This window comes from Protopterus annectens, chromosome 3.part0 (genome assembly GCF_019279795.1).
Source record: "Protopterus annectens isolate FY-2018-M chromosome 3.part0, PAN1.0, whole genome shotgun sequence".
Lineage (NCBI taxonomy): Eukaryota > Metazoa > Chordata > Ceratodontiformes > Protopteridae > Protopterus > Protopterus annectens.
In genome coordinates, this window is record NC_056731.1 from 261,879,843 (window position 1) to 261,893,474 (window position 13,632).

General features: G+C 38.6%; 1 protein-coding gene across 1 annotated transcript in view; it reads right to left on the reverse strand.

The window, feature by feature from the left end:
* TSPAN13 (tetraspanin 13) overlaps positions 1-13,632 on the reverse strand; it is a 344,204-nt gene that overhangs the window by 100,860 nt on the left and 229,712 nt on the right. The window contains exon 5 of the mRNA XM_044064742.1: positions 2,417-2,527. Within this exon, the coding sequence (XP_043920677.1) occupies positions 2,417-2,527 (111 nt within the window). The remainder of the gene's footprint in view (positions 1-2,416; positions 2,528-13,632) is intronic.

Sequence of the window (13,632 nt, forward strand, 5' to 3'; positions counted from 1 at the left end):
ACAGCATTCGAAATAACTATGCTAAACACTTAACCTCATCTGCGATGAATAGGACATGGTGGAGGGACATGTACATAGGTAGGTACTAGGCTATTGGCCCAAGGGCCTAAGTAAGCCTAGCCAACAAGGTTCCCTGGCTTAAGCCACCCAAGAAAGTGAATTTCCTGTGCCCCTGTCGAGCAGAGCCACAGAAGTGATCCCCGGGGTGCATTTCCTATTTCCCATCCACTCATCAAGATTTTTCTTCAAGAGTGCTAATGAGGAACTTTGCTCGACATAGATGGGTAGCTTGTTCCACAGTATAGGAAGTCTCTGGGACAGGAATCTATCCCTCCAGCACGTCCTGTTTATTGTGGTGACAAGGTTTAGGTGCCTAGAGCATGTAACTTGGTGGGATTGGGATTTCATAAGGTGTAGCATGTCCAACAGCTCTGGGTTTAACATAGCTTTATATGTTAGGCAGAGATCTCCTCGGAGTAGGCGATATGCTACAGAGTAAAGCTGGAGTTTTTTTGAGACGTCAGTGTAGGGCATCTGTTTGAAGCCAGTAATCCTTTTTGTGAGGTACTTCTGTGGCCGTTCCAGCTGCTGCAGATGACTTGTGAGGTACATTCCAAAGGGGGCGTTGTACTCTAGAATGGGTCTAATGAGTGCTGAGTAGAGGGGAACAATGGCCTCTTTTTTCCTGGATGAGAACCTTTTTGTGATGAGGCATGCCACATAAAAGGATTTCCTGACTACTGTGGTGATGTGATCATCAAAGGAGAGACTACTGTCCACCTGGGTCGCAAGGCCTCATCACACATTTGGCGTGAAGTAGACTGCCGTTTATGTGGTAGTTCATGGGTACAGAGTTTTTACCAAAGGGGATGACAATGCACTTTTTGGCATTGAGCTTGAGGCCGTGCCTCTAACACCAGGCATCACTCTCAGTGAGGCCCTTCTGTAGGATGTCCACATCATTTGGAGACTCGCCTATGGCTCCTAGTTTACAGTCACCTGCGAACTTCGTTAGCCAGAGGCCTTCTGTGTTTGGTATCTACTTCTCTAAAGTACAGGCTAACAGGAGAGGTCCCAGGACTGAACCCTGTGGTACTCCACTTGTCACTGGTTTAAAGTCAGATTTAGAGTCTGCAACTTTTACAGTGTGGGTTCTGTCAGTGTGCCAGTTGGCAACCCATCTTGTGATGTAGGGATTTATACCTGCATGTCTCAAAGAATACCCTTCTCTGGAACAAGCTTCCCAGTCATGTGAAGCAAAGTTGACCTCTAACTCTATTCTAATGTAACTTGAACCAGTGGACGGGAAATAGCAAATTTACTCCTGGTTTGGTACCTATGCCTCTAACAGTCAGAGGCAGACTGAAAACACGATGTGCATAAGCCTATTTTGTAACCATAAAACTCCTTGGAGTATTGACATGTCAGCAATATTTTGTTAAATTTGGGAGAAGCCTGGCTTGGCTTAAAATGGCTCTTGGGCAATATCTATACAAGTTGACAGGTTGATACTAAGCGGACTGCAAGTCAAGGTACATTTTCTGGAAAAAATCAGTAAACGAATCAAGATACTGGAAGCAAATAACTAGAGAGAAAGGTAACTAAGACTGGGATGTAGTCAGCCAGAAGTTTGAACTGTGGGTTAGAGACTACCTTCTCTACCAGGGACTAATAACAGAGAATGTGCAAACAGAAACAGACAGGGGGGGGAGTTCCACTCTAGCAACATTTTTGGTTGAGTCCAGAAAAAAAGCTGCTGTTAAAAATGTATAATTATTAGTGCACATGAATACTGCAGCTCAGCTACAACAATCAATCAGAGGAAGTTAAAAGACTGGCAAAACAGAATGGAACAGAAATATACAAAGGGACAATGGGATGACATCTATATGGCTTCCAAGTATGCAACAAAGTCCTAAGGGTTTAAGATTTTTGCTTGAAAATGTTTGCACAGGTATTCTGATACCCAAGCAGACTTCAGAGAATTTTTGTTGCAGGCAGATAGCAAGTGCTGGGGTGGGATGGGAGAGAGCTAACTGGGAACACATTTTTTTGGGATTGTTATTTTGCTGGCACAATAAAAATTCCCTACACTGTACTTCTGTTGGAAATGTTGTGGCTACAAATGGATGCTATTCTTCTGAGCTGGGATACAGGATCTGAATTGCCCATGCATAGTGAGCCATTAGTTTACTGCTACTGGCTGCCAAAAAGCAATTACTTGAAAATATAAATCAAAATTTAAACAGACTGTAACTCAAGTACAGAGATAAAATAATTGGGAGGTAGAATCTTTAGAAAAGAGAAGGAACAAATTACATATAAATGGAATCTGTGGGAACAAAACATGTGCTGATGAGAGATTACTATTAACTCTGACTTTCAAGAGATTCTCATGCTGTGGCTTCAGACTTACCTCAGTGAAACTGAAGAACAGTCCTATACCTCCAACAAAACGTAGTACTTCTCCAACATATGGTTGCACTTTAGATAAGCATGGAATACAAGTTTTCCCTATAAAACATGCCTGCAACAATAAAATCTGAAATTACTTTCTTTTAAGCTATAAGAAGCCAAAGCTGGCACTTTTTGTTTTACACAAAATAGTAAACTTGCTAGATTTATACAACTTAAAACAGTATGAAATGTGTTCATTTGTCCAGCACAGAGTACAGTTAAGACAACTGCACTGATTCTACAAGTATCAGTATTACAAAAATTCCCCAACAGCAATAAAGGCTGAATCATTTCAGAAGAGCTGGTGTAGCAATGAAGGTAATAAATACCACTCGCCCTCCTTAGTTACATGGTGATGTCCAATCGAAATCATAGCATTTCACATGCTAGTCCCATATAATACCAAAATAAAGAAAAAATTATCGGTAGAGCTAAAACCTAAATGAGGAATGTTAAGTATTCAAAAACCAAGAACTATTCAAAAACTCTCTTAACATGGGTAAAGTAGGCAATATGATGTAGTATTAGAACAAAAAAAAAAAATTACCACATTCCACTCAAAAATTAATCTCCAATACTCTTGCATTTTTTTTTTTTTTTTATTAGACTGCGGTGTTGGTGCTGCAGTAGAGTTCTCGCCTCACAGTAAGCCGCTGTCCGGTTCGATTCTCAGCTAGAGTGTCTAGAGCGTATAGAGACATGCGTGAATGGACGTACCTTCGTTGAAGGTTGTGCGTCAGGGCTGGCAACTCGGCATGTAAAAATCTTCTGCCAATCATTAGCAGACCGGAGTTCCACTGTGGCAACCCCTAACCGGGAAAAGCCGAAAGACACAACGACATTAATTAAAAATGGGGTGGCATCCGAGTTGAAAAATGCATGAAATGATGAGCCAGCAAAGAAATGCATTCCCTGTACATACAAGAGCTGCAATTGAATTTAAGCAGTCCATGTATGGGGCAACAGGATTTAGCAGTGACAGCTATATATCATCACAATTTGGAAACTTGTTAAATGGAGTTTTCAGTGAATTTCTTAAGAGAAAACACACATGAACATATCAATAATATGTCAAACATATTTCTCAGCAACAGCTAAAGAAAAAATAAGGAGTTACATGTCTAGTGTACATAAAAATGCACAATACCCAGGTTAACTGTTAGACAGCACACACAACTTTACAAGACAGCAAAATTTGAAACAACCCAGAACACTACGTTACCATTCACTGAATCTAGGTAGGACAGCAACATATTAAACACTTTGACACCCATCATTACAGAGAAACTGTAGAGGATGATTACTGATCCAAGTTAACAAAAGAAAACTAACACCAAATGAACTGCCAATAAATAAAAAATTCACGCTTTAACCTAAGTATATTTACAAGTTCTAAACCTGAATACTGAAAAACAGATGACACTTTCCTTAAATGCAGTTAAGGATACCAGTCTTTTCAGTGTCCAAAGTGTGAGAGGAGGACACCAGCATGTGGAGTGGTCAACACTTGTGCAATCATTAAGATGTGGCCAATACTGCAGCATGTCCACAGACACAGCTGGAGTACAAAACTGTCGAGGTAGTAATAAATATCAGTCCCTCTACACCATACATCTCAACCTGCAGACATAGAAAATGGAGACAAAGGTTTCTGAAAAATAGGTTATCCATCCAAATCTCTGGACATTTAATTAACAGAACATCTACACACTGAACTCCTTCTACATCCAGTAAGACTGTAGGAGTCTTCTCAGAAACATAAGATTAAACACCTACTCCACCTAAATATCACGTATTTCTTTCCAAAGAAGTTATTTTCCTTCCCTTCAATCAAACATTGAGAAAGCATAATTTAACAACTTTTATAATTTGATGCATGCCAGAGCTTGTTTCTGTTTGCCTTCTGAGAAATCTCACATTGCCTTTCCCATGACTGTATCTTCACCTGCCACATCGATGTAGGCTGAAGGTTACAGTAACTAGTTTAGATAACGGATTTTAATTTCAACCATCCATGCTTATGAGCAGCATAAGTATCCTATAGCAAAATCCGTTAATAGCTACTGCCATCCACAGCTTTTACAAGTCAAGTTGGGAGCCAAGCAGACTGTCAGGCTTTTCTTCCATATCACAAACACACAGTATGCATACCTATAAGATCTGTCAATCCACTTAATTCACTCAACCATTAAAAAAAAAAAAAAAAATATATCAGTAAATTAGCAAGTTAAAAGTACCTTGGCAGTGACAGACAGCCAGCATCACCTCTCAAACAAATAGTGTACTCTGCAGCTACATTACAATCTGAACAAAAGTGTTGCAGGTTAGTTTTCAGATGTGAACGAACAAGAAAATTCTACACACAAACCAAGTTTGTTTTGATTTCAACAAATAAGCTATATTTCCCTCTAATCAAATTTTAAGACTCACACAAAGAAAATATTTTATATCACCCTCCTGATTTTCTGTCAGTACTTGATTTCTGCTGCTTTTCTACACACCAGTTTCTATAGAAGTGTGTGTTTATCTTATTGTAGTATCTGTTGCTACTGTTTTTGTATTATATACAGTTTGGCTGAGGCAGGTCAATGAGAGACTCTGTGTGTGTGTGTGTGTGTGTGTGTGTGTGTGTGTGTGTGTGTGTGTGTGTGTGTGTGTGTGTGTGTGTGTGTGTATATACACATGGAGGAGAGTGGGGGTCTACTTCTAAATTTCGAACTTTCAAAAACGTTGGTATTCTTCTGGTCGAGACCATAAAATCAAAGTTTTGAAACTTCAAACTGTTTAAATGGAAATCGGCGTACACCTCAGAACAGTATATTTACTATTTTCCTTGCTGTAGTGCAATCTCAGAGTTGGTATATTTAATTAGCAGGGGGTGTGGAGTGCAGGTGAGGCTTGCTGCCCTGCAAAAACGTAAAAAAAAAAAATTTTTTTAGTTTCAAAACTTTGATCTTGTGGTCTCGACCATAAGAAAGTTGACATTTTGAAAGTTCAGCCTTGGTAACAATCTTCTAATCACAACTGTTAAGTTCTCACTGACGGACTTAACTGCAGTTCTTAATTTGAAAAAGCAACTAAATTGACATACTTTTTCAAGCCTGATTTATACAAGTATTCTAAAATTCTCTATCCGAGATGACCATGAATACAAGTTGAAAGAAAAGCAATGAAATAGACCAATATGGACAGTCAAACAGCAGGAAATTACTGTAACTGTAAGATGATAGACAGAACCACAGTAAAGGATCCTTTCATCATATGGTTGACTGTCTGTCCCTATAAAATGACATCAAAGAGACAGAAGTCTTGATTGTAAGACCATGCAGAATGGCAGCTTCCTTTCAGCCCATTTTGGGATAAAACATAAATATTAACCCACTTACACTGTTAATAACATTAGTATTGTGTCTTTCGGCTTTTCCCGGTTAGGGGTCGCCACAGCGGAACTCCGGTCCGCTAATGATTGGCAGTAGATTTTTACATACTGGCTTGCCGGGCCTAACGCACAACCTTCAACGAAGTAATGCCCATTCACGCATGTTGCCACACAGAAGACGCTCTAACTGAGAATCAAACGGGCAACGTCTAACTGCGATAACATTAGTAATGTAAAAAAATTCAAGATATGCCGAAAGCTTTTTTTCTTCTTTTTGCCAGTGTATAGAATTATAACATAAGCCTCTATAAAGTCCATTTAATTTACCTTTTGTAGCTGGTACTATAGTGTCAAAGTTTAATGTGAATAACATGCAGTTAATGCACCATAATATTACTTTCGGCTGTATAGAATTATAACATAAGCCTCTATAAAGTCCATTTAATTTACCTGGTGTAGCTGGTACTATAGTGTCAAAGTTTAATGTGAATAACATGCAGTTAATGCACCATAATATTACTTTCGGCTGTGTGCTCTCCTACAGCTTATGCAATGATTAGAATATAATGACATTAATTTTAAAACCTGCAGTTCACTTTACAAAACATGCAGTTTATTTAAAGATGTGTCACTTTTATATTGCCTGCATGTATTTTAATGTGCTAGTGCTGATTACTAGATAACTATGCATCAGGCAGTTCCCCTTTTAAGCTGTAGGGCTGTAATACTGCTTGAATGCATTATTGTAGGTAGCCATTTGAAATGCTGGGGCCAGATACAGCAAGTTCTGAAATGCACAGACTGAATGGTAGAAAGATCAGACTTGTATGTACTCAATCTGAGAAGCCAATTCTTGGAATATTCCCTTCTCTCTGAGCCAAGTTCAGGGTACGTGTTTGTGTGTGTGGTGGTGGGGGGGGGGGTTGGTCCCCCTGCAAAAAGAAGTTTTAAGGAGAAAAGCGATCTTCGAGATTCACTCTTACCAACAATTCAATAGGGAGCCATTATTTTAATGTTCTGATGCCAACTACTAGACTCTTTCTACCTACTAGAAATTAACTAAGCTCTTACAATCCTCTTATCCCCTTTCCATTCTGGTTATTTTCTCAGTCTCTAGGTACTACACTCAGTGAAGCAATTAGCTGAGCACTGAAATGCTTCCTCAACTAATCTGCTGGTATTCTACCCCCCCCCCCAAACAACAAAAATCAATAAATATATAAATATGCATCCAATTAACAGGGTCTTCCTTGCAGGAAGATACCTACCAATAAATAATATGACACTATCATGACCCAATACATACTCATTATTTGGTACTCTCTACTGTTGATAAAATTTTACTGTGCGTTATAGGGACTATATAAGGTCGCACTGTTTCTTAACAGCTGACACACACACACCTCTGTCTCACTACTCTCGGTCTTTGTCATTATTTTCTCCAAAGAAAGTACAGTCGTGCAAGATCTTACCACAGCAGTAGATGTCCTACTTCTTACTGTTGCAGTACTCACTACTTTTGGGATATCCTACTGAGGATAGAAGAACATCTGACCAACACAGCAAAACCTCTACACCTTCCAGGCATCATACATCAGATGTATGCCCTATGTGCAAAGTATACGGTACATATGTGATGCACGGATGCCCAATTCTGAGAAATGAAGTGTCCCAGGAGAACCAGAGCAACCCCAGAGGAAGGCAACAATAGACATCCAGGAAAGGACGGAGAAAAAAAAAGATGCAAGAAAGACCCCTCAGCCAGAAAGGAGGGAGGACAGACTGCTACAACAGTGAGAAACAGGACATGCACCGTGATGGTGCGATCTTACAACAGCTGTACTATGTCCTTCTTTACCACTGTTGTAGTATTCTTCAGTCTTGGGAAAGTACAAAACCTATGGTAGGAGGAAGGTATAAAAAAAGACCTCCATAAACCTATGAGGAACGGCCCCAGCAAAACGCACCCTGGCCCTGGAAATGACATCCAACTTATAAGTGTGAACAGAAGACCAAGTAGCAGCTTCCAAGATGGATCAAGTAACCAGACCCTTTGTAAAAAAGCACCATAAGAGGTCACAACCTTGGTAGAATGAGCAAACAGAAATGGAAAGCTGCTCGTCAAGATGAGAATAGCAGAAAGAAATGATCTTAGAAATCCCGGAGGTGGTTTGCTTAGACACTGTAACTTCCTGGCATGAAAGGAAAGAAAAAGTCGCTCAGATTTCCTGATATGTTTTGTCTTGCCCTGGTAGCAGCTTAGCTGTCTATATAAAGCCAAGAACTCTTTCACTAGTTTTCTATTCAAGGAAACAATGAGATTCTATTATTAAATGCTCAACTTCTCTGTCCTTTTTCTCCCTATTTACTGTCTTTGCTATGAATAAACAACACAGCATTAAAAATATTCTCCACTAGAACAGTACCTTACTATACTGTGGTGTTTCACTTTCAACAAACTTTTGTCCCACCCTAGTAAAGCTTGCTGCAGCCTCCAATTCATTGACATCATCAACACCAATGAATACTAGTAGTTTTCTGGCCATTTCCTTCCCCAAACTGACATCTCCACGACCTTCCTAAAAACTAACCCATGCTATGATGTCACAGCTCCCTGGTCCTTCCCCTACCCATACAGAAAGTAAAGGCTAGAACAAGGAAACAGTACACGAGTCAAGTCTCCTGCTGTGGTAACATCTCAAATTACCCTTAGCACCTTGACAGCTAGGGAAGTTAGGTGTGAAAAGGGATGGGAGAAGAATCAATATAGTACAATTCAGGCTTCACAAAACACTACAGTTTAGCCATTCTAAAAAGCAGCAGCAGTAAATAGCACTTTGAAAGTCTGTTCTGTGGCATTTGCACTGTTTGTGTTTTAAGTAGTCACTGAACAGCATAAAATGTTACTTAAAACTGACTGAAAGACAGCAGTGTATGCATTTAAAATCAATGCAGTGATAGGAGCTTTAGGAAGAAATAGGCATGCATGACAATTTTTTTTTTTTTTTACAGACAAGCACTGCATTATGGAGTAGACTAAACAATCAGATTATATATTATTGAGGACTGGGGCAGGAAATATCCCCCATTACTGGGTGCCAATCACAGGGGGGATAATGCCCTAAGTTTAGTTAGATTGGAACCAGCTAAGGTGGAGGGTTATCAACGGGCTTGTATTCTGGAATATGGACCTCAGGTAAACAAAATTAAGAATATTTTGATTAATAATTGGAATGTGCTGCTAGCCGATCAGGACATTACGGACATAGTAGGTAGTAGACCAACGTTTGTGTACAAAATGGGTAGTAATCTGAAGCTGTATATAGAACACAAAAACAGCAGAAGGACAAAGGATTATGAGAAACACACAATGAAATGTGGACGGTGAAATCAATGTACACATATTATGGAGGAAGATGCAATAACACTGGATAATATTAATAAAACAAGTATTAGATTTCGGCAGGGCAATTGCAATTCCAAATTTGTGGTATATATGGCTAAGTGTACAACGTGTACCGGATACTATACAGGGAAAACGGAAAGTTTTTTTAAAAAACGTATTTATGATCATTTGTATAGTATCTGAAAGAAGGATGTTAATGCCTTATATAGGCACATTGAAAAGTATGGAAATTTACATTCTTTTAAGTTTGCTATTTTAGAGAATGTAAAATTTGATCATAGGGGGGTAACATTAAGGCCACCTTAGGATACAAAGAGGTTTTGTGGCAATTGTACACAGATGCTTCAACTTTGCCAGGTCTTAATGATCATATATCCATTAAACCGATTTTGGCTAGGAAATTATAAATTATAAACTGATGGGTTACATATATAAATATACACTTTTTATGATAATATTCAACACATATTATTAATTTAGTTTTTTGTTGGCTTACCTAAATTACTGACTAATGTTATGCTGCTGGTGTTTATTATTTTTTATATTTTTTTCATCAGTATGGTTGTATTTTAGTGTGTGTTCATATCAATGTGTAGTAATATTAACATCAGCACACTAGTACATTCGAGTGTTGTTACAATTATGCCATGATACAGTACTACGTTTATTGAAGTAATATTTTTAGAACCAAGTATTAATACAAGTATTTAATATTTTTTTAACATTCAACACAATCTTAATGCTCAGTGGTTTGCTGAGCATTTCATTAATGTGGAGTATATATCTTTAAGGGAAGATTTTTTAAAATGGCCATTTGGCGCCAAAACTTTTATTTACACCATAGTTGAATTTGTGTTAGTAGTTCTGATGAAGACTACAAAAATGTAATGTTCACCAGGTCACCAACACTAAAAAGTAAACCAAAATGAAACAAAATGATGACCAAGAAGGCGAAACAATACAGCATGGACCAGTGCTGCCACAACAAGCCGAAGTTTAATCCACCAAGCACAAAAGCAAATCACATTAACGTCTCACAATACACAGTATGTTTTCGTTTATCCTACTTCATCAGATGTGGACTGACACAAAACTAGAACCTTTTATGATGTATGTTATTATCCTACTTAACCAATCTCATTTACTAAGCAATCAACTTGTACTTGCAAGAATACTTTTGCACTTTTGACCAGCTGTTAAAAAAAATAATATAATTTAACATGATTTAAAACGAAAATGTGTGGACATGACACTACTTACTCACATAATCCTACCATGAACGCACTTCTCATTTAAAAATACATCCACTTTTGACAGAATAAAATTAATGAATGAATAAAATAAAATGAAATATGAAACTTGTCACGAATGCTTGTGATGCTACTACAGGATACAAACAGTTCATTTATCAATATCTAGTAGCCAAGAAAGAAATAGCAGGAAATGACAAATAAAGTCTCCACCTACCCTAAAACATACCTATCATAAAATGCGTTTTAAAAAATTGATATAGTATACATGTTTTAAAATACTTAGTGTTTAAAATGAATGTTTAACTATATGATACAATTAACATTAAATAATCTACAATATATGTGCTATTTAAAAAATACATATTTCCATTAAATTAATACCACCTGTTAAAACCATGTATTAAGAACAACGTTTGAAAGGACATTTAATAAAAAGAAGCATGTAGAGAAATATTTTTAAAAAACATTTAGGAGACCATATAAGGGAACATTTAAGCAAATTTCTAAAATTACCAAGCCAGACTGCTACAATTTTGTTGATCTTACTTTCAAAAGAGGGGCTATGGAAATATTTTCATTAAGACCAGAGACTTTATTTGCCTCCAGGGTTAGTTGCCAATACAACTCTCTATATTCTATTCTTTCCTCCCAAAGCCCACCCCTTGCATCCATGTCCACACTCTCAATGACGTAAAAAAAAAAATTGTGCTGCCGGACATTCCTTAGTATGTTTATAAAGTGCATTTGTTTCCTTTGAAATTGTATGTTTTAAGGTAAGTGGAGACTTTTATTATTTGGGGCGGTCACGGTGGTGCAGAGGTTAGCATTGCCGCCTCACAGCAAGAGGCTCTCCAGTTCGATTCTCGGCTGGGGTGCCTTCTGTGCGGAGTCTGCATGTCCTCCCTGTGGTCGCGTGGGTTTCCTCCAAGTGCTCCAGTTTCCTCCTACATCCCAAAGACATGCTGTAGGTGGATTGGGCACTCTAAATTGGCCCTAGGTGTGTGTGTGTGTGTGTGTGTGTGTGTGTGTGTGTGTGTGTGTGTGTGTGTGTGTGTGTGTGTGTGTGTGTGTGTGTGTGTGTGTGTGTGTGTGTGTGTGTGTGTGTGCCTTCTGTGGAAGGTCGGGCGCCGGGCTGGCAACTCAACAATGTAAAACTCCACTGCCAATCATGAGCGGACAGGTGATCCGCTGTGGCGACCCCTAACTGGGAAAAGCCGAAAGAAGAAGGAGACTTTTGTTATTTGTCATTTCTTGCTATTTCTTTCTTGGCCACTAGATGGTGCTACATAAACTGTTTGTATCCTGTAGTAGCATCACAAGCATTCGTGACAAGTTTCATATTTCATTTTATTTTATTCATTCATTCATTTTATTCTATCAAAAGTGGATGTATTTTTAAATGACAAGTGCGTTCATGGTAGGATTATGTGAGTAAGTAGTGTCATGTCCACACACTTTCATTTTAAAACATGTTAAATTATATTAAATAATTTTTTAACAGTTGGTCAAAAGTACAAAAGTATTCTTTTGCAAGTACAAGTTGATTGCTTAGTAAATGTGATTGGTTAATTAGGATAATAACATACAGCATAAAAGGTTCTGGTTTTGTGTCAGCCCACATCTGATGAAGTAGGATAAACGAAAACGTACTGTGTATTGTGAGACGTTAATGTGATTTGCTTTTGTGCTTGGTGGATTCAACTTCAGCTTGTTGTGGCAGCACCAATCCGTGCTTTATTGTTTCGCCTTCTTGGTCATCATTTTGTTTAATTTTAGTTCTGATGAAGCCCACATGTAGTGGGTGAAAGCGCTTAACTACTTCAATATTGGATGTAATAAAATAGTTTGCAACATTTTGACTTGGAAGCATCATCATTTTGATATATGTGACAAGTCAGTGTTTGTGCTTTTTGTGGACTATTTAATTTCTGTTGACCTAACGCTTTATTTCTTCAATTTCATAGTTTCATAGTATAGTACTAGGCTATCTGCCCTGGGGCATTTGTAAGCCTAGCCATAGTGATGTGGCTTTTGCCACCCCATGAAGTGGTACAAAAAATGTACAGAATAAATTTAGAATACTGTGCCTCTGTCTAGTAGTGACACAATGAAGGTCCCCTTATATAATAGAATTAGTTTACTGTGCCCCATGTGGTTAGACTCAGAAATTAGGTATAAAAATATTTAAAACCCTGTAAACAGTCCAAGAGTGGTGTTAAAATGTAGGAAACACAAAACTATGATGAAACAAACATGTTTTGATTCTGTGCGTGCAGTTATCCTTTAAGATGGACAGAAAGAAGGGTCATGAATGGACTGTTTCAGGGTCAAATCATTAACCACCTTGAGCCTAGAAGAAGGACTGGTACAAAAATACACCCTGTGTTCGAGAAAAAACAAAGAAAGGAGGAAATACCATGACAGCATGAAGTTCAGAATCCCTCTTGGCAGAAGAGCCACCAACAATACAGTCTTCCAAGTATAACGTTGCAGGGAAGAGCAAAAGTACAGTTTTGTACCTACCATAAATGTAGATGTTCGAGTGCTAATACAGCTGCAGTCATAACAGATGGGTTATCCTGCCGTCAGGTGGGTCCTCGGTCAGCCGAATTCCAAAGTCTAGGTCCGGCGTCGGATGTCGTCGCTTCTTCCCTGACATCAGTGTGTCAGGGGTATAAAAGAACCAGCAGACGCCATTTTCTTCAGTTTTTCTTGCCCCAGATGTCAGGTGCCCCCAGAAGGAAGGCAAAACATGAATTTATGTAATAATGCAATGCAATATAATCAAAAAACAGTAGTTGCAAGCAAATACACCATAAAAGAATACCCAAATCAGGTTGTATGAGGAGGTGTTAGCCATTAGGCCTGTCCCAAGAGGGGAAGGAGGGAGGGAAACCTGGACTGCAGCTGTATTAGCACTCGAACATCTACATTTATGGTAGGTACAAAACTGTACTATGTTCATCGTGCATACAGCTGCAGTCATAACAGATGGGTAGAATCCCAAAGCTAAAAAAGGGGTGGTAGGCACTAAGTGGAACTAGGAGGAGCAAGGATGCCCTGCAAGACTGCAGTGGCAAAGCCCGCTCTAGATTTGGAGTATAATGGTAGGTGATAGTGCTTGGAGAAAGTATGCA